This window comes from Pleurodeles waltl, chromosome 11, assembly GCF_031143425.1.
Source record: "Pleurodeles waltl isolate 20211129_DDA chromosome 11, aPleWal1.hap1.20221129, whole genome shotgun sequence".
NCBI lineage: Eukaryota > Metazoa > Chordata > Amphibia > Caudata > Salamandridae > Pleurodeles > Pleurodeles waltl.
This window is the reverse complement of record NC_090450.1, coordinates 232,184,392-232,204,499: the sequence shown is the minus strand read 5'-3', so window position 1 is coordinate 232,204,499 and position 20,108 is coordinate 232,184,392. Positions and strand designations below refer to the sequence as shown.

At 40.9% G+C, this 20,108-nt stretch overlaps 1 protein-coding gene across 1 annotated transcript in view; it reads left to right on the top strand.

Moving 5' to 3' along the window:
- FARSB (phenylalanyl-tRNA synthetase subunit beta) overlaps positions 1 to 20,108 on the top strand; it is a 326,792-nt gene that overhangs the window by 173,714 nt on the left and 132,970 nt on the right. The window contains exon 13 of the mRNA XM_069213466.1: positions 1,980 to 2,060. Within this exon, the coding sequence (XP_069069567.1) occupies positions 1,980 to 2,060 (81 nt within the window). The remainder of the gene's footprint in view (positions 1 to 1,979; positions 2,061 to 20,108) is intronic.

Here is a 20,108-nt window from a genome sequence, read left to right as displayed (position 1 = left end):
CCAGGGAAATTACCAGTGGCTGAGATAAATGTAGGCATTTCACATTCACTTTTTTGTTTTTCTAAGTAAGACATCCTCTGTATGACCGGTATGCCCAGAAAGGGGTTATGGGTCAAGTCATTCTTACCACCATGGTTTTAGACTTAAGCTGTATCTCGCAGATTCGGTCCAGAAAGTCTTAGCTAGTTTGGGATTGCGAAACGGGGCTGGTGGTTTGGGCTGTACTGTTCTGATGAAGCAGGGCAAAGTCTGATTTGAATAATCTGGTCTTGGTCTGTAGTGGCATAGTGGGCAGTTGAATGTAATTGAAGTGAGATGAATATATATATAGAACAAAGATTACCCCAAATAAGTGTATCCTGGCGTTACACTCAAAATGTTTTGTCAAAATCTTCCTTTCGATTTTAACTAAATTCTTCCTTCTTCAGTTTCACAATGAAAAAGTGTACTACCCATGTTTCTAGGCTTTAATGTTTGAATTTATCTGAAATTATTTTGATGCACAGGCATTAGGAAGTACTTGGAATGTTTTACTGTATAAATCAATATTAGATTTTGCAATACAGGTGCAAATAAAACTAACTGTGGACCTAGCAATCATTTCTAACAGTCATCAAACATAGTTATATATATTGTAAACCTGAGAAGCAACCATTTAAAAAAAAAAAAATGCTTGATTCCTATAATTTGAAAAAAAACCTTTAAAACGAACTAGAAATTAGGATACCAAGACATTTAATGTCTCTAACAAAAACTAATAGAAATCCACAGATAAATGACAAAGAGCCATTGGCGGCTGTTCCACTTAAAAATTACACATTACATCTATGCAGATTGGTTTCATCATTCTGTTTACTTCCCTTTTAAAGAATTGAGATTCAACACAAGTATGTTGTTATCCATTCCCGTGTCTAAATAAATGCCATAGAGGACAGACCACTTCCTCTATGGCAGGTATTAAACAATTGCAACTCCTATGTCAATTTAAGTAGAATCTAAAAACGTTTGTTTGACATAGGCTGGTCTACATACGGCACCTGCATGCTGTTTGATTTTTGCATAATGTAACTGTAATGCACTTAAATGATTAGGTATCACGGATTTTATTTCTTTCAAAGTTTTGTTAATCTCGGGCTTACTGTGGAAGGCACTTTCTAGCTCTGTTAAATGGTAAACCAAAAGTTTCTAAGAAACTCTGCCTCTTTTAGTAACTGTGATTGAATAGTGCTCTGAGTGGTGGCCTGGTCACCTACTGGTTACATCTTTAGGTCATTTTGAGCTTTTTAGAGCTCTATTCTTTGAGGAGGGTAAAAATGGATAGCCCAGTTAGCTTCCAGGAGGGGGTGTAAGGACTTTGGTTTGAAATGGTACCTGGAGGAGAGGTAGGATCCTTCTCAGATGCCTGATATAGAAATGAGTGTTTTTAACTACCATTGAAATTTAGTTGACAAACAAAAACTTTGTTTAGAACCAGACTCCCAAGATAACTGTCACTTGCTGCATTTTTTCAAATCAGTTGTGTAGATTCCATTGCCTCATATTTTATTTAATGTTTTCATGTCACTACAGTGTATTTTAGTGAGTACCTTCTAGAGGTTTCCAAAGGCTTTAAGTTCATTTTTTATCACATGTAGAAGTGTACAAAATATTGGTTTAGGAACTAGTTACATCACTCATCATCTTATATCTACCACCAGTGATAGCATAGAGAACGGCTGGCCTTAGATATGATCTAATGTCAAGTGGGTTGAAACATGAGGAACAATGTCTGTGCTTGATAGAATGCTGTGATTGTTTAGAATGCTTATTGTGTATATTGTTCACTTTTTAAAAAAAATTGTATTGACTCTCCTTGGGTTCGAGTCACCATCCGCAATTCTTTAGAATGAATGTAACAGAGCAGCTAACCTTTGTACAATTTGCTCAGTATGCTGTTGGACAAATGAAGAACAAAACATATGTATTTTCTCCTTTCACAGTTGCCTCTTAATAAACTCACAGAGTTGCTGAGACAAGATGTGGCAGCTGCTGGATTTACGGAAGCCCTGACATTTGCTCTGGTATGTGTAGCTCATATCTTTGGTATGACAACAAGTATTGGCCAATCAGTGTTATGTCAGAAATGAATATTCACAGGTATGAGTATAAAAATACTGAACAAGTTTGGACTGCCAATTCCAGTGCTCCCACTAGATTCCTCTAATATCCTAAAACATTATCTGGGAAATAAAAATATAGATAGAATCCTTCAGGGTCTGTACAATTCTGTCCTGTTGGTCCTCTAATGAGCAAGAGGATATCACCTCACTGTTAATTTCCAGTTTTCTCACTGTATTCATCTGTCATCTCTTTATTACTGACCAGTTGTTACCAGTTATTTAAATATGTATACAGGGAGTGCAGAATTATTAGGCAAATGAGTATTTTGACCACATCATCCTCTTTATGCATGTTGTCTTACTCCAAGCTGTATAGGCTCGAAAGCCTACTACCAATTAAGCATATTAGGTGATGTGCATCTCTGTAATGAGAAGGGGTGTGGTCTAATGACATCAACACCCTATATCAGGTGTGCATAATTATTAGGCAACTTCCTTTCCTTTGGCAAAATGGGTCAAAAGAAGGACTTGACAGGCTCAGAAAAGTCAAAAATAGTGAGATATCTTGCAGAGGGATGCAGCACTCTTAAAATTGCAAAGCTTCTGAAGCGTGATCATCGAACAATCAAGCGTTTCATTCAAAATAGTCAACAGGGTCGCAAGAAGCGTGTGGAAAAACCAAGGCGCAAAATAACTGCCCATGAACTGAGAAAAGTCAAGCGTGCAGCTGCCACGATGCCACTTGCCACCAGTTTGGCCATATTTCAGAGCTGCAACATCACTGGAGTGCCCAAAAGCACAAGGTGTGCAATACTCAGAGACATGGCCAAGGTAAGAAAGGCTGAAAGACGACCACCACTGAACAAGACACACCAGCTGAAACGTCAAGACTGGGCCAAGAAATATCTCAAGACTGATTTTTCTAAGGTTTTATGGACTGATGAAATGAGAGTGAGTCTTGATGGGCCAGATGGATGGGCCCGTGGCTGGATTGGTAAAGGGCAGAGAGCTCCAGTCCGACTCAGACGCCAGCAAGGTGGAGGTGGAGTACTGGTTTGGGCTGGTATCATCAAAGATGAGCTTGTGGGGCCTTTTCGGGTTGAGGATGGAGTCAAGCTCAACTCCCAGTCCTACTGCCAGTTCCTGGAAGACACCTTCTTCAAGCAGTGGTACAGGAAGAAGTCTGCATCCTTCAAGAAAAACATGATTTTCATGCAGGACAATGCTCCATCACACGCGTCCAAGTACTCCACAGCGTGGCTGGCAAGAAAGGGTATAAAAGAAGGAAATCTAATGACATGGCCTCCTTGTTCACCTGATCTGAACCCCATTGAGAACCTGTGGTCCATCATCAAATGTGAGATTTACAAGGAGGTAAAACAGTACACCTCTCTGAACAGTGTCTGGGAGGCTGTGGTTGCTGCTGCACGCAATGTTGATGGTGAACAGATCAAAACACTGACAGAATCCATGGATGGCAGGCTTTTGAGTGTCCTTGCAAAGAAAGGTGGCTATATTGGTCACTGATTTGTTTTTGTTTTGTTTTTGAATGTCAGAAATGTATATTTGTGAATGTTGAGATGTTATATTGGTTTCACTGGTAATAATAAATAATTGAAATGGGTATATATTTTTTTTGTTAAGTTGCCTAATAATTATGCACAGTGATAGTCACCTGCACACACAGATATCCCCCTAACATAGCTAAAACTAAAAACAAACTAAAAACTACTTCCAAAAATATTCAGCTTTGATCTTAATGAGTTTTTTGGGTTCATTGAGAACATGGTTGTTGTTCAATAATAAAATTAATCCTCAAAAATACAACTTGCCTAATAATTCTGCACTCCCTGTATATGGGTGCACCTGGAGGAGCATTTGTCACTCACCTGACACAGTGGGCAGTTTCTTGTTCTTTACCTTTGGCTTGTTTGCATTGTAAAGAACAAATAACTATTTTACATCTCAAAATTTCACCGAAGCATCAGCCTTTAAATCATTTACATAATGAATTGATGATCTACAGAAAGCAGTTGTTTTCTGATTTGCCTTTTAGTATGTTTGTCAGCACTTAAAATTAAACCAGACATATTGGCATTTCCCAAAGCTTGTTCTGTTAGTGAATTAAGATGACCGTTCTCCTGGAAAGCAATAACTGTTTATAAGTATAATTTAATAACTAAACATCATCCACAACTTGCCTGGGAATGGTTGTTTGTTCTATCACTCCCTCACAACCCTGCAAACATGTATAAATTCTGCACATTGAGGTATCATCCACTTGTGGCTATGCCTTGAGACATATCTCTTTAGATCCCTCCTTTGGGAAAAATTCACCTTTAACATGCAAGGTTGCCTCTCGCATTCTCTTGTCCATAAAAACAGTTCTTCTCTGGAATTTTCATTTACAATATAATAAGTCTTCTGATGCCCCTGACTCTGTACTTACTTTATCCCTTCTAGCTACCATCGTCTTGCATCAATGCCATAAACTCACACTCTAAATGGGCCACACTCTGCTTCACAGTTGGCATTCATCTTATGCTAAAAATGTTGCAACTCATAAAAGTTGATCTAATCACATTAATCTCCTTCTGCATCCATTACCCCGGTATGATTGCATCCTTGCAGCAAAATTGGAATGTATTTGAGAGAGAAAGTTTCCAAGCACTGAAAGAGCTGAATTGAGTTCTATTATCACCCTATTCAAACTCCTGCCTGCAACCAGTGATATCCACACTGTCTTCCAGAACTTCATCTTACTTCTCCTCAGAAATGAGGAAGACTCTGTCCTCATCTCAACGATAGTCATCAACAAAAACAAATACAAAAATAATGTTTTTCTCTTGACCTAGGCAGAGAATGTTGGTCCTAGTCCTCCAGATGTCTCAAATGCTTAAAATGCAAGCAAAAGTTGTGAAAAATGCTCTCCTAAAGAGCAACACATCATGCCTTGATTTGCACTTTGACAGTGCTCAAAACAGATCCAAAACTCTTCATAGTCTTTAAACAGCATTTCCAAGACTCCGCTCCTTAAGTGTAATATCTTTGACAATTTATTTTTCGAAAAAATAAATAACATTAAAGAGGAATTCATTGCACACAACATAGACAATGGACACTGTTTTGCCACTGAACACATCAGACTTTGAAACAATGTACCCAAAGTCTCTGAGCATTTACTCATATCTTCCATCACAGATCCCAAGCTCTCAGAGTTCATGGATGACCACATCCTCCTGCCTAAAACTAGAGACTTATCTCAGGACTGCCTTTTGTGGCCGCAATCCTAGGAAATGGTATGGCCTGTAAGAAATTGGGTTATTAGTTGAGGGGGGTTAGTACCCACCGCAAGTCATAATCATAAATCTTGTCAGGATGAGCCACTAAGTCACTAAATAAACCTGAGCTCAACCCCCTGGTACCTACAGCGCAGAGCACACCGGCTTAACTCAGAGGTAATGTGTAAAGTAATTACACAGTACTAAAACAGTAATAAAGTCAAAATGGAAAACAATAGAAATTTCCAAATGAATTGGAAACAGAGTAACATTTAATAAACAAAATGACAAATATTCAATAAGGGTAACCCAAGATAAGAATTTTTAAAGTTTTAAGTAGAAATAGCTGCAAGAAGCAGAAAGTGCCAATGATAATCAATGCCGTGGTAGAAGAGGACCTAGGCACAATTTGATGCTGACCGCAATGGTGCACTGGTCGGATACACTAACCAGGTTTGTCCTAGTCGAAAATTTTACCTTCTGACTTTAGTCCTGTTAGTCCCAATCCACCACAGAAGTACACTTCTAAAGCCCTCCAGGACCTCAGGGGAGGCACTTAGAGACTCACAGGTGTCAGGCAGAAGCCAATAGGAGGGCCCATAGCCACTGGTCAGATTGGCAATTGCAAGTAAGGCTTTTTGTAGCTGTGTTTGTCCTTGTGACTTTAACAGGAGGTCAGCCTTCACTAACAAATGTGTGATGAGCACATCACCATCTTAACTGAGGTTGTAAATACTCTCCTGGGGTCCCAAGTGACCCTTGAGCCCACTTCTTTGTCCTGAGTACAAGGAGAGCAGCCCATCCTTCTAGGCTCTTCTCAGATCAGACTGGTTCAGTCCTTTTCTGATTCTCTATGGTTCCAAGAGTGTTCTCAAGTGGGTGCCTGGAAACATTTATACCTGTCACGAGCTAGTGGGCGAGAATGACCCTAGGACCACCCTAACCAATAAGGTAAAGGTTCTTGGGGCTAACCCTACACACTTTGGGCAATTTCAAGATGGCAGAAGTCTTTGGCCACATTAAATTTCAGCTCTGAGAGCTAGAGGGTATGAGTACAGAGCATACAGTTTTAATCCTAGTGTCCTCCCACATCCAACACCAAAATCCAGTTTGTGGCAGTCCCTGTACCCTCAACAACATCAGTGACTGAAGGCTAGTAGTATAAAACTGAGGTTTTAGCAATCAGACATGGGATGGACAAGAATTACTTTGGTAGCCTGAATCCTCCCTTTTAAGTGCACTCCAAATGCTATACGTAAACTCAGCAGACCTGTCAAGCAAGCTGTAACACTAATGTAAAAAAGATGCCCACTGTGATTGGGGACTGTAGTTACATTTGCCTGTGACAGCAGAGGCCTCTTTGAAGTGCTCCTCAAGTGTCATATGAAAAAGTTCAGCAGACCTGTCAACCAAGATGCCATTCAAGCAGGATTTAATGTTAAAAAGGATACTCCCCACACCTCTGCACATTCTGTCAGGTTCGGACGGACCCATTTCTGCTTATTTAGGTCAGCCTGTAGTTTGCTCTTGGAAGCATGTTCCTACCTCATTCATGTCTATTCAAATACTAATTGCTGACTGGCAGAATTTGGAAAACACAAGCTATTTTTAGCTTCCAAGGATGCCAGGCAAGGTATCTTTCTGAAAGGTACTTTTGCTTAATATCTATTAAAAACTCTAACATTACCATTGAATTGATTTTTTTTAAGAAATAAAAATAGTTGTTTAATTATTTTTCTAGCTGGTGCCATTGTAGAGGTACGTTATTAGTATATAATATTGCTTCCCAGTGCATTCATATGCTTGCTTTAGTGAAAGCAGCTTGAAGGGTCTAGTCACTGTACAGGCATGTCTAACATTAGACCTTTACATGTCCGACCTTTAAATACCATGCACCCTGCCTTATGGGCACAAAGGCTAATTAGGGGTGATTTATAAATAGTTTAAAGGAAGGTTTTGGTCTGTCAAAAGGATTTGCAATTAAAACCTGTATGGTGGTGGCATGCTTGCAGTCATGTTTACATCGTCAGTGTAGTGGACGCCGCAAAGGGTGTTGCATCCTACTTGGGACATTTAGGTTACTCCAGTAATGAAATCTTTCATAGATTCACATGCTTGAATCATTCCCCGTTGTCGAGATGGGAGTCCCCGGTACCTTAGAAAAAATAATGTCTATCTAGACATAATAATAATAATAATAATAATAAAAAAGCCTATTTCCTTACTGTTAAATAACCTCTTCAAGTTGTTATGTAAAAAACGACCAAACTACATTCTTCTGTCATTTCTAGAACCCTCCTGAAAGAAGCTCCAGTACCTCCGGTTTTCTACCGCACTTTGTACTAGGGAGTCTCCACTGAGCTCTGCTCTTTCTTTTCCAGTTTGGTATTAGACTTATCACCACAGCTTACTTTCTTATTCTCCTAGAGTGTTGGTTTTTACAGTCAGAACACCTCTGGATTGACAATATCCTCAAGTATGTCTGACATGGAGAGAAAAGGTCTCTTCAGAGCCTGTAATACTTGTGGGAAGTAAAGACTTCACTCTGAAGACCCACATAAAGACTGTGTATATTGCCTCTATCCTGAACACTCTTCAACAGAATGTAAGGTATGTCATCCCTTTTCTTCTAAAACTCTAAAGGATAGAGGGGGAAGACTGCTTATTTGGCTTCAGAAATTGAAAACAAGGAAAACCCTGTCTCAGATTCTGACAATGATGAGCCTTCCTGGTGTTCCAAAAAAGTCTCAGAAAAGACAAAGATCACCTCATTCAGAAAGGGGTTCAGAACAGCCCTCTAAAGCTTTGAAAAAGACCTCATAGGGGTCTGGTAAAGGCCAAAGCCTATCAACATCCCCTCACGAAGGACAATATTCCTCTGGAAAATCAAAAATATGACCTTCTACTTCAAAGAAGGTTTATAAACCTTCTTCAGAGCCATCCACACCTCCTCCGAAGGTAATCACTACTTTTAAAAAGCCTTCTTCAGCTCCTTCAAGTGACGTACCGCCGACTCCATCTTCGATGAGGACTTATACTAACCCAGTATCGGCGACGACAACATCGGCTGTATTCAGCCTGTCGACCATGATTTCTTCCTCGTCGACGAAGTCCGCGTCAGTAGTATCTAAGACCCGACCGTCGACACAGAAAATAAAGTTGTCATCATCGACACCATCATCGACACTACCGTCGACAGCCATTCCACAGACAACGGCATTGTCGTTGACTCTGTCGACGAGAACCAGAGATGGATCTTCGCATATGGAGACCACTCCGTTGACGACCGCACCGTTGATGGTATCGCCGACGATGAGAGAGATCAAGAAATCAAATAGGAAAGCACAGCTGTCGCCGTATACCACGTCTCCAAGTAAAGTCACTCCTTTACTCCCAGCCCATCTATTGGATGAGTATTCAGATGATGAGGGACCATTTGGAGCTGCTTATAGTCCTTCTCACCTTCAGGTCACATATCAAGAGGACGACAACGAATATAGTCAGCATTATGACAAACATCATTCACCTCAGAGGGACCAGAAAAGTGTACCAGAAGATATGGTGTGTGTTCCGACTTCCCTTATTACGGATCTCCAACCTATGTTGTCGGACTATAAAAAGAGATTTCCGTCAACACCACAAGGGGAATCTCTTCTGACCCTATGCCATCCCTCTACACCAGCGCCAAGGATTATGTCTTCGCCAAGATTAGTGAGAGGTACCCCGCAGAGAGCTTTTGTACAGATTATAGATTCCTCTGAAGATGAACGAGAAGCAGGGGAGCTCCAGGACACACAATAGGAATGGGACAACTATATAATTCTAACTCCGTAATCTCCAACACCTCCTCCTGTAGATTCACTGCCAGAAGACATGGGGGGTTTCCATAATCTGCTGGAAAGAGCAGCGAAAAGATTTGCGCTGCCAATGCCATCCAAACAAATGGACTGCTTCCACTATGATTTCAAGGAGCCTTTCATAGAAATGTGAGATCCATGCCCATAGTAAATTACATTTGAGAGGAAGGTCTAAAGGTGAAGAACCCAGCTACTGTCACTGCTGTCTTCCCAAGATTGGATAAAAAGTATAAAGCCCCAGAAGAGGCTCCAGTCTTCCTAACTGGGAATCCGAAACCAGACTCAGTAATAGCTCAGGCGACGCAGAGACGTTCAAAGAATCCGTCAGTCCCTATTACGACACCTCCAGACAAAGAAGGAAGGGGGCTAGATAACATCGCAAAGAGGTTTTCTGCCGTGTCTGGGCTTACAGTGAGAGCAGCAAATTCTTTAGATGTTTTGGGCAGATAAGACAGGCACTTATGGGCCAACATCACTCCATATTTGGACCTCCTTCCAGAAGAGTCAAAGGTGGAGGCAAAGGAGATCTTGCCAGAAGGGCAACGCACCTTGGCAGAGCTCATTGACTGCGCAGTGGATATTGCTACCACAGCTTTCAGACAATTAGCAGGTGGTGCAGTGCTACATAGGCAAGGCTGTCTTAAAGCCACTACCTTCCGTCCGGAGAGGCAGAATAAGATGTTGGACCTTCCATTCGACAGAGAGGTCCTCTTTGGCAAACACGTGGACAAAGCCCTGCAAGCAATAAAGACTGACACAGACACCGCCAGATCACTCAGGACCCTACAGTTTAAGAAATTGCCTTTTCGTGTCCCCAGAGAGCGAGGAGTACAATTATATCAGGGGAGTTTTCAAAACCTTTGTTACCCCACCTATTTAGCTCAACAGTTTCGGATACAATACTCCCAGAGGCAACCACCTCAAGCATCGTATGCTAGACCCTCTCCTAGAGGTAGAGCCCGTCAAGAGAAGGACACAGGCCGTCACCAATGACCGACTTCAAGCTCCGGCTACTTCCCCACCACCGATTCACAAGATAGGGGACAAAATTAATTTTTCATTTCTTTAAAAAATGGAAATAAATAACATCGGACCAGTGGGTCTTATAGTGAAATTCGGCCACACTTTGGAATTCACCCAAATTCCGCCATCACACCCTCCACACACCTCCCTTCAAAAACATCTAAAATAACTCTGGTTAGAGGTCAAGACCATGTTAAAGAAAGGAGCAATAGAGAGTCCCTTCTTCACAGCAGGGGAAAGGATTCTACTCCAGATTCATTTGGATACGCAAGAACTGGAGAGATTGGTGCCCTATTCTTGATCTCAGAGACCTCAACAAGTGTCTCAAGCGCCAAACCTTTTGTATGGTCACGTTACAGGAGATTCTCCTCCGTATGAACGACTGAGATTTTGACAACCCTGGATCTACAGGATGCATACTTTCATATCCCAATCTCACCTGCCACAGGAAATTCCTTCGCTTTACAGTACCGGAAGCCATTTCCTGTTCTAAGTTCTTCCATTTGGCCTCAAATCAGCCCCCAGAATATCCACAAATTGTCTAGCGCCAGTAGCAGCTTGGCTGAGGAAGCAAAAACACCAGATTTTTCCATATTTAGACGATTGACTCATAAAAGCGCAATCAAATCCAGTGGCTCACAACTCAACAAGGGCATGTGTGGAGCTATTCGATGAACTGGGTCTCACGTTAAATTGGAACAAGTCAAAGATCTTGCCAGCAAGAGTGACTACTTTCTTGGGGGCGTCAATAGATACAGTCAGGGACAAGGCCCTCCCGAAATTAGAAAGACAGATGAAAATCAAGTCTTTAGTAAACAGAATTCAAAGGAAAAAGTTTCTTTCAATATTCACCTACAAGTCTCTACTGGGGATGATGTCATCTTGCATTTACCTAATTCCATTTTGCCGGCTAAGGATGCACACCTTGTAAGAAGAACTGAATCTTTAATGGGCGCAAAAAGAAGGTTCATTTAGCGACACTGTCACAGTGACTCTACGCATGATCAATGCACTCCAATGGTGGTCAGATCAGTCGAACATGGCAATAGGTCTTCCTTTTCTGCTCCATCGACCTCCGCTGGTCATTACCATGGACGTCTCTCTGGAAGGATGGGGCGCTTGTCTACAGGACCTGCAGGTCAGTGGTAAGTGGAAGAGCTATCTTCAGAAATATCACATCAGTTTCCTAGAGCTAAGAGCAGTCTTTATGGCTCTACAGGCTTTCCTCCACAGGGTAAAGCAGTCTGCTGTTCTCATAAGAACCAACAACACAACAACAATGCATTACATGAACAAGCAGGGAGGGACAAGGTCTCTTCTCCTATCTCGAGAATTTCAAAGTATTTTGAATTGGTCTATTCGAAATGGAGTAACTTTAAAGGCAGAACACCTTCCATGCAGACAAAACAAAACTGCAGATACCTTCAGCAAACTAACATCCTCCCGTCACAAATGAGAATTGAATTGAAGAGCCTTAAACCATGTCTTCAGGGAATTGGGAAAACCCAACCTGAATTTCTTTGCAACACCACAAAACAGAAAATACCGCTTCTAAGCAAGCTGGGAACACCATCCGGGATCGTGGGGGAATGCCTTTTTAATGGCATGGTGGGGAAAATGTGCTTACGCTTTTCTACCCATTCCCCGGATTTCAAGAGGGAAGGTTGCAGGCTGATCCTCATAGACCCATATTGGCCTCGCCAACACTGGTTCTTGTAACTCCTACTGTTTTTGCAGAAACAACGCATTCCACTGAAGGTCTCACCAGATCTCATAATGATGAACAATGGCCAGATCCTGCATCCAGACCCCAAATCAATAAAATGATCAGCCTGGCTCCTGAACACAATGAGTTTGCCCATTTAAATATTCACCCAGTATGTAGTAGAATACTTTCAAAAGCCAGAGCAGAAAGCACAAACAAAACATACTCTCTGAAATGGAAAAGGTTTTGTTCATGGTGTCACAAGGAACAAGCAAATCCGCTATCGTCACCACCAGAGGAGATATTGCCCTAACTCCTCCATCTGGCATCTTCAGCATTAGGTCAGGCATCCATTAGAGAGCACCTGGCAGCCATATCTTGGTTCAGGAGTTCTCCGACATCTCCATCTTGATGGTTCTCTAGCCTGACAAAACAGTTTCTGAAAGGACTCTTTAAAGTTTTTCCACCAGTAAGACCTCCTCTACCCTCCTGGCATCTCAATACTGTACTATCCCAGCTCATGAAGCATGCTTTTGAACCTATTCACAAAGCAGAATTGAAATACTGTTCGTGGATGGTTGCTCTCCTACTGCCTCTTACTTCTTCTAGAAGTACCAGTGAGATCCAAGCTCTTACCATCCAAAAGCCTTTCCTTCAATTTAAACACGACAGAGTAATCCTTTGCACACACCTGAATTTTTTTCCCCAAAGTACTGTCTGACTTTCACATCAATTAACCTTTGGTCCTCAAGACTTTCTTTCCAAATACGTTATCTCCGGCAGAAAGGGTGCTTCACTCCCTGGACATCAAACGTTGTATTAAGTTTTATTTGGAGAAAACCAAACAGTTTCGTAAGTCCAAGTTATTTTTTGCTTATAGTGCCCCACAAAAGGGCCAACCCCTATCACAACAGGGCATAACGAGATGGATAGTAACTGCAAAAAAGTTCTGCAACCATGCAGCTGGAAGGCCTTTACGATCCTCAGTACGAGCACATGCTGTGAGATCTATCTCGACATCAATGGCATTGTTAGCAGGTGCACCCTTAAAAGACATTTGCAGAGCGGCCACCTGGAAGAATACACACACGTTTACGAGACACTATTGTCTGGAGGAGATACCTCAAGGAGATGTGGCGGTAGGACAGGCGGTCCTGTGGCATCTGTTCCAGTAAAGGTGAGCTATCCCTACCTCCCACCATCTTTTCCTGTTTATTATTATACATTGCATGATCTGATGGTAGGGAGGGATTTTGCTTGGAAATTTAATGTTTTACGAACATGAATATTAGCGATTTTAAACTTTAGCACTTTTGCAAGTTAGAATGTTTGTATGCCTTATAAAATAACATGTATCTTTATGCAATTTTAATAACTTCTTCTCAATGCAATGTGACGTAAATACTGCTTTATAGTCTGATTCAAGCATGTGAATCTATGAAAGTTCCAATACTGGAGTAAGAAAATAAGTTACTTACCTGTAACTATAGTTCTCCAGTATTGGAATCTTTCATAGATTCACATGCGACCCACCCACCTCCCAGGGGATGCTTACCGTACTTTTCTCAGTACAACCTTTTAATGATATGCACTGGTGCTTAGAAAATCTGAGGTACTGGAGCTTTTTTCAGGAGGGTTCTAGAGGGTGGGATCAACTGATTGGTGGATTCTGCAGTTTGGTTCTTTTTTACATAAGAACTTGGAGAGGTTATTTAACAGTAAGGAAATAGGCCTTTTTTTATTATTGTTATTATGTCTAGGTAGCCATTATCTTTTCTAAGGTACCGGGGACTTCCATCTCGACTACGGGAAATGATTCAAGCATGTGATAATATGAAAGATTCCAATACTGTAGAACTATAGTTACAGGTAAGTTACTTTCTTACAGGCCCAGGGTACACGTTGGCACCAAATACTAGGGATTAATAGGTAAATTAAATGTCAAGCCGATGTATGTGAATTTCATCATGTTTAAAGGAGGAGCACAAGTGCTTTACTACTGGTTAGCTGGGGTAAAGTGGACAGCTCTATAGCCAGCAAAAATAAGGTTCATCAAAAGGCAAATAAATCTAGGGTGACACTGCACAAAGGACAACATTTCTAATACCTCTTAAGTGTACACACACAAATTCATGGTCTACTGGGACTAACCAGTTGGGTTTCAAGCCAGGATATAGCACCAAATCTACTACCTTGATGTTCCATGGTGAGACACAGAGAAATGTTTGACTGTCACCACGGCTGCCTCATCCAGCTAGATAGTGTGGCACCATTTGATACCGTAGGCCTTATACTATTCATGGAATCTTAATTGATTATCTATGGACAAAAGAGCAAAAAGATGCAGACATCACAAAAAGCTACAACAGCGAAGTCCCTAGGTTTCATACTCAATGAGCACTTTGTCTTAAAAAAACACATGCAAGAATTATCAGGACCCGCAAGATTCAACCTTCAAATCATCATGAATCTCAAACACAAACAGTACATAAAAATAGCAGTTGGAGTTATTGGTAACCTCTTGTCTTGAATATGGATGTGTTAACTCCACTTGCATCCTTATGAGTGGTCTAACTCATTAAAAGCTGTTCTGCGTGCAGCAGCCCGCTTCCTGACAGACGCGAAGTGATCCCAGCACATCCCGACTCTCACAACTCGTGTGTTACAAAGGACTTCACCTAAACACCCCTGGAAATTTAACACAAAAATTAAATATAACATTTGAATCAACGCAGGGAAGCATAATTATGCTTATACTTAAACTTTTGTTGAAAACAATATTCCCCTCCTTAAAAGATGTTCATGCCAGGCTCCCATAAAAATATTTTAATGACATCAGAATAGCCTCTACTTCCCTGACATTTAAAAACCTCTCAGAAGGGTTTGCAGCGAGAAATATCTGTATGTTTTAATGCAGTTTTAGTATTGCTTCGTCACACTACCCTCACATCGGTCACTGCATAATTTTTTTTTGCCAATACATGGAACTGTTGTAGCCCCTTCTGTTCTTGTGAAATTTTAGACGAGACACCTTCAAATTCAGCTTAAATTTTGATGAAGTACGCTTCTATGTCTGTGGATCATGCCTATTTATTTTCTAAAGGTGATGGGTTATTCATCTTGACATAGGCTGTATTGAGCCGAAATACATTGGTCCGTGTTGCCCACTTAATGTGCATACTCAAATTTTTGAGTGACTGTCTGGTTTTTGGTTTGCCAACACTTGAATTTATATGTATTAAGAGGGTTAATGCCTGTGACAGAGCCCTGACACGGCTGGTGGATGTCGCCACGTAACAGTGTGGATGTGGAATTGATATATATATATTTATAAATCTTTCTTCCACCCCAAGAAAGTCAGGGGTGCACCCTTTGTCAGTAAAGAGAGTGATTTTTTTTTTATAACGATCAAACTACCTGATGCCTTTCAGTTACAACTCGCCTTGGTCATGGGTCAGACAGTGGCAGACACACAATCATTTTTAAAGTGAACTCATGCACTAAAGGGAAAAATGACATTGCAGCACATACTAATGTATGTAATGTCATAAAGAGTCGTTTTGGGCACCATCTTAGACAGTGCTTTGTAACATTAAAAACCATTAACTCCCAGTGGTTCTTGATGGATACAAATGTTGCATAATATCAAGATTCTCGAGAAGAACACATTTGAGCAATAATATCTCCCAGGTGGACAGAGTCAAATGATATGCTAGAGAACATACATATTACATTAAACAAAATACATTCAATGTCAGTAAAATGACATTTGTCCGAAAACAAATGGAATACTAAATTGTACTCATGCTACATTAAGGAAACAATAACTGAACTTGTGTCCTGAGTTTTCTGTTTTATATGATGGCCATGCGTTAAATGGTGGTGAACAATCGATTTAAGGTGAAACCTTGTTAAAATTAAAAAGTAAAAAGGAAGACACCACACAGCCCGGGCTTATGTAAATGTCTAAATGATGCTAAGCGCCATCTTATCATCTTATTTTCATAAATCAGCAATCAGTTGATCATCATATGTGGTTACTGGACATGTTGTGCTAAAACACTATCCTAAGGTCTAAATTCATTCTAATATAATGAGGTTATTGTAGGGATGCTCAGGTGAATATTGAGTCGCGTCAATGAGCTCACCTAAAATATATTCTTCTATTCTTGTAATCATCGAAAATAGTGTACAAATAACATTGATCAAGAAATTCAGTATTAGTGGAAATTGCAGTGTTCTGTCAATGTCCTGATTTGCGTTCCAACAAGCATCAGACGTTAGGAGTCGAGTAGAGGATATCACAAACACATCTGTCAACTTCCTATTGGTACAGTCCATTAGAAAAATATATTTAGCACATCAAAATGTAATGAAATCAGTTCAGAATTGAAAGCTATAATGAAAAGTGAAAAAATTAAAATAAAATTGAAATGGAGTCTCAGCCATAAAGCTCGAGTGGCAAATGTTTGTGGTTCAATGTGGGATATCCTAAACTGGGGTGAGATGCATCTCACTATCAAATGACTTACTTTCATTAAATATATGTACCTAACGATGGTCATAATAATTAACTTGAACCAAACTAAAACTGTCCAGCATAACAGTCCAAATTGGCTTGTACATTATTTGTAGTCCTGCTGATCTCAACAATCTCCTATGAACGTACCACTGCACTGCTGTCTTATGGTAGCTTGAGCCCACGGAATGAAGAACTTTATGCATCAGGTAGAGAGCCTTAAAGGCTAAAAAAAAAAAAAATTATAGGCAGTCCGGGCAGGTTACGCAGCCCTTCTATATTCGAAGAGTGATTGTTTAAACCCAGTACTAAGCATGCAGCTGCATTCTGGATAACTTGAAGTTTGCTTAGTGACAGCTGGTTGATATTTAAAGGGTGAGCTTTGCAGTAGTCTAGACGGGATGAAACAAGAGCTAAGGCCACCAGTACCCTGAGCTCTTTTGGAAGCAGTGGCAGAATTTTCTTTAAAATTCTAGTCCTCCAGAAACACAAGTTTGACAGTTCAGTTAACCTGGTTGTCAAAAATCCAGATGTTCTCAAACATAACGCCTGGGTTTTAGGCCACTGGTAGTGGGACAGGTAGAGCCCCACAATTGTCAGGCCACCACTGTTCCGTCCAGATGGAGTAGTCCATTCCAAACACCACAGTCTCCGTTTTTCCCTCATTCATTTTCAGCCAGTTTGCTATCATCCACCTGCTGACTTCCTGCATACTCTCCCTAAACCTGTCCACTGCCTACTCCCAGTCGTCCCTGATAGAAATGATGATCTGGGTATCTTCCGCATAGGACGACACCCGGAAGCCAAACGCTCGTACTAATTTGGCCAGGGGGGCTACATAGAAATTAAATTAAGTTGGGTTAAGTGATGATTCTTGAGGGACACCGCAGGGGAGCTGAAAAGGGGCTGCTCTCAAATCACCACAGCTCACCGTAATAGATCTGTCATACAGGAAGGACTCTATTAGCTTCAGCGCCGCATCCCTTAAACCCGTCTGCTGCAACTTTGCACCTTTAAAGCTCGAGAGATGGTGTCAAAGGCTGCGGATAGATCAAGCAGGACCAGGATAGAACCACCTCCCTGATCCACTTGCCTACAGATGCAGACTGCAGAGGAGCTGAAAGCCAATTCAGTGCTATGAATCTTCCTGAACCCATTCTGCAAGAGGCCCGGAAGATCACGAACATGGAGGTAGTTAGCTAAATCCTGATTTGCGTGCTTCTCCAAGATCTTTTCTGGAGCAGGTAGCAAGGTTGTAGGGTGTAGATTTTTTCAAGCCACTGTGATCCCCAACCGGTTTCGTTTTCAGCGGGATAGCAACTGCCTCTTTCCAGACCTGTGGTTACACCCCGTCTCCAGTACCTCTTCAAAGATCGCCTCCGGGGCCTCAGCTAGGAGGTCTGTCAACAGTTGAAGGGTCCTGGGTGTGAGCATGGTTCATCAGGAGAACCCAGTGTAATTCCCATAAGCAGGGTCTTGATCTTAGACGCAGGAACCAGAGAGAAGCTGGCCAAATCCACTAAGATAAATTGTTCTGCCCTGCCTTTGTTCTGACTTAGATGTGGCCCAGAATCACGTGGTTCCTCCAAAAGGGCCTTGAACTTAGTGTTGATCTTCAAGATTTTCGCTCTGAAGTGCTGGGCTACTTTGTCACAAAAGATTTTCGAATTCTCCACTACTTGAAGTGGCCTGGGGGACATGAGGGAGTGAACTGTGTTAAAAAGCTCCTTCGGAATATTCATTGCTGTTTTAATTTTCTGAACAAAAAAGCTTGCTTTAGCCTCCTTGATAGCACTTTTATATTTCCCAGTAAGCTCTCTGAGCTTGGTTCTCTGTACCGGCTCCAAGATCAGTTTCCATTTCCTCCCCTGTCACCTACACTGCTTTTGAAGTTCTTTCAGCTCCCCTCAGTACCACGGGCCGAAGGTTTATCTCACCTTTAAAGCTAGTTCTCCCCACGGGAGCCCCCTCATCCACCACAGACCTCACCCAATTATTGAAATTTGCCCCAGGTGGACCAAGTTCTAATGGACCCTCTTATTAGATTTCTTCTAAGCGTGAGCAAACTTCTCTGTTTTAAGTTTACCCCAGGTCCTTTTACTCTTCTGGGGGCTAGGAAAATACTTGGTCGACGGTATCCCTTGAACCTAAAATGATACCAGCCTATGATCTGTCCAACCTAACTGGGAACACTCGGAAGTGATAAATTAAATGACATAACGTTAAAGTACACAGATGAGATAAGTGTGGAACCCTTTGATTGCATCAATCCAAATTCACTCCCAAAATTTAACAAAAAAGCCTGTGCTGAACCATTCACGTGAACCTATGTAAAGAACTTAAAGTTAAAATCAATTGACGAAGACATGAGTGCCACTTATTAACATCGGGAAAACAAGTCCAATATAGCTAAATAAATTTCACAGTATGGAAATGGCACTTAAATAAGGGACCAAGTACCTGAAGGGTCAACCTAAGTCTACCACTAATTCCTCATCTAAATTTAATCTATTAGGACTTGGGGTGTTGAAAATCAATAATGTATTGTGACTCAAAACTTCTTAACTCCAATGTCCTTATTCCTCTTAAATTGGGTGGTATTATGTCCAGTACTACAAATTGTAGTTGACCTGCGCCACTAGAATGGGATTCTTGCTTCTAGGTATAGTTTATCCTGTTTGATTATAGCTTGCATGTATTCCAATACACATTTCTTGGCTTCATATATTATGCTTCCTATATAGTATTTATTACCGGTAGAGTTAAGCCATCGATACAAAAATCAGAATTGCAAGAGAGATTTTTACGAATCACAAACACTCTTTTCTCCATAGGGAATATTATCTTCTTGACACTTACACTTAGCTCGCATGCTGTGCAATTGGCTCTTCTGAAAACCCCTTGAGGGGAAACATGTCTCCTGTTGGGTGTGTCTTTCATTATCATGTTTTTACCCAGGACAGCCCATAAAGATTTACTCTACCTAAATGTTATTTTGGGTTGCCTGTTTAGATATTTTGAAAGAGTATCATCACCAAGTATAACATGGCAACATTCTTTAAAATTTGTCTCAGTTTTTGAGCTTTATAGCTGTATGTGGGTATGAATCTATTGATGGCAGATTCCGTCTTTTTGCTATGGTCTCTTACGATAGGTCTTCTCTTTTAGTTGTTCCTACTCTTTCTACTGCTTATTGTATAGTACATGTAGTATAACCTCTCTCTTGGAACCTCCTGTTCATAATTTTCTTTTCATCTTGAAAGGCATATTCAGTCCTGCAATTTCTCTATGCTCGTAATAGTTCCCCATATAGGACACGATAAATGAGGATTTTTGATTGGTTGCTAGAAGTGCATAAAAAGCTATTGCCCACTGTTTCTTCCTAAATAACTTAGTTTCAAGTTTGATTTTATTCACTTTAATTTTAATGTCTAAAAAGTTGATCGAGTTCTTGCCCAAATCCCTTGTAATTATATAGGTTTACAAAATCATGTACTTTCTGCATTAATCCATTCTAGGTGACAAAAGAATAGTCTATATATCAAACCCAGAGCACTACATGTTCATCAGAAAGATGGATGCTGCCCTAAAAACGGTTCCTCCCACCAGCTCATATGAAGCCCA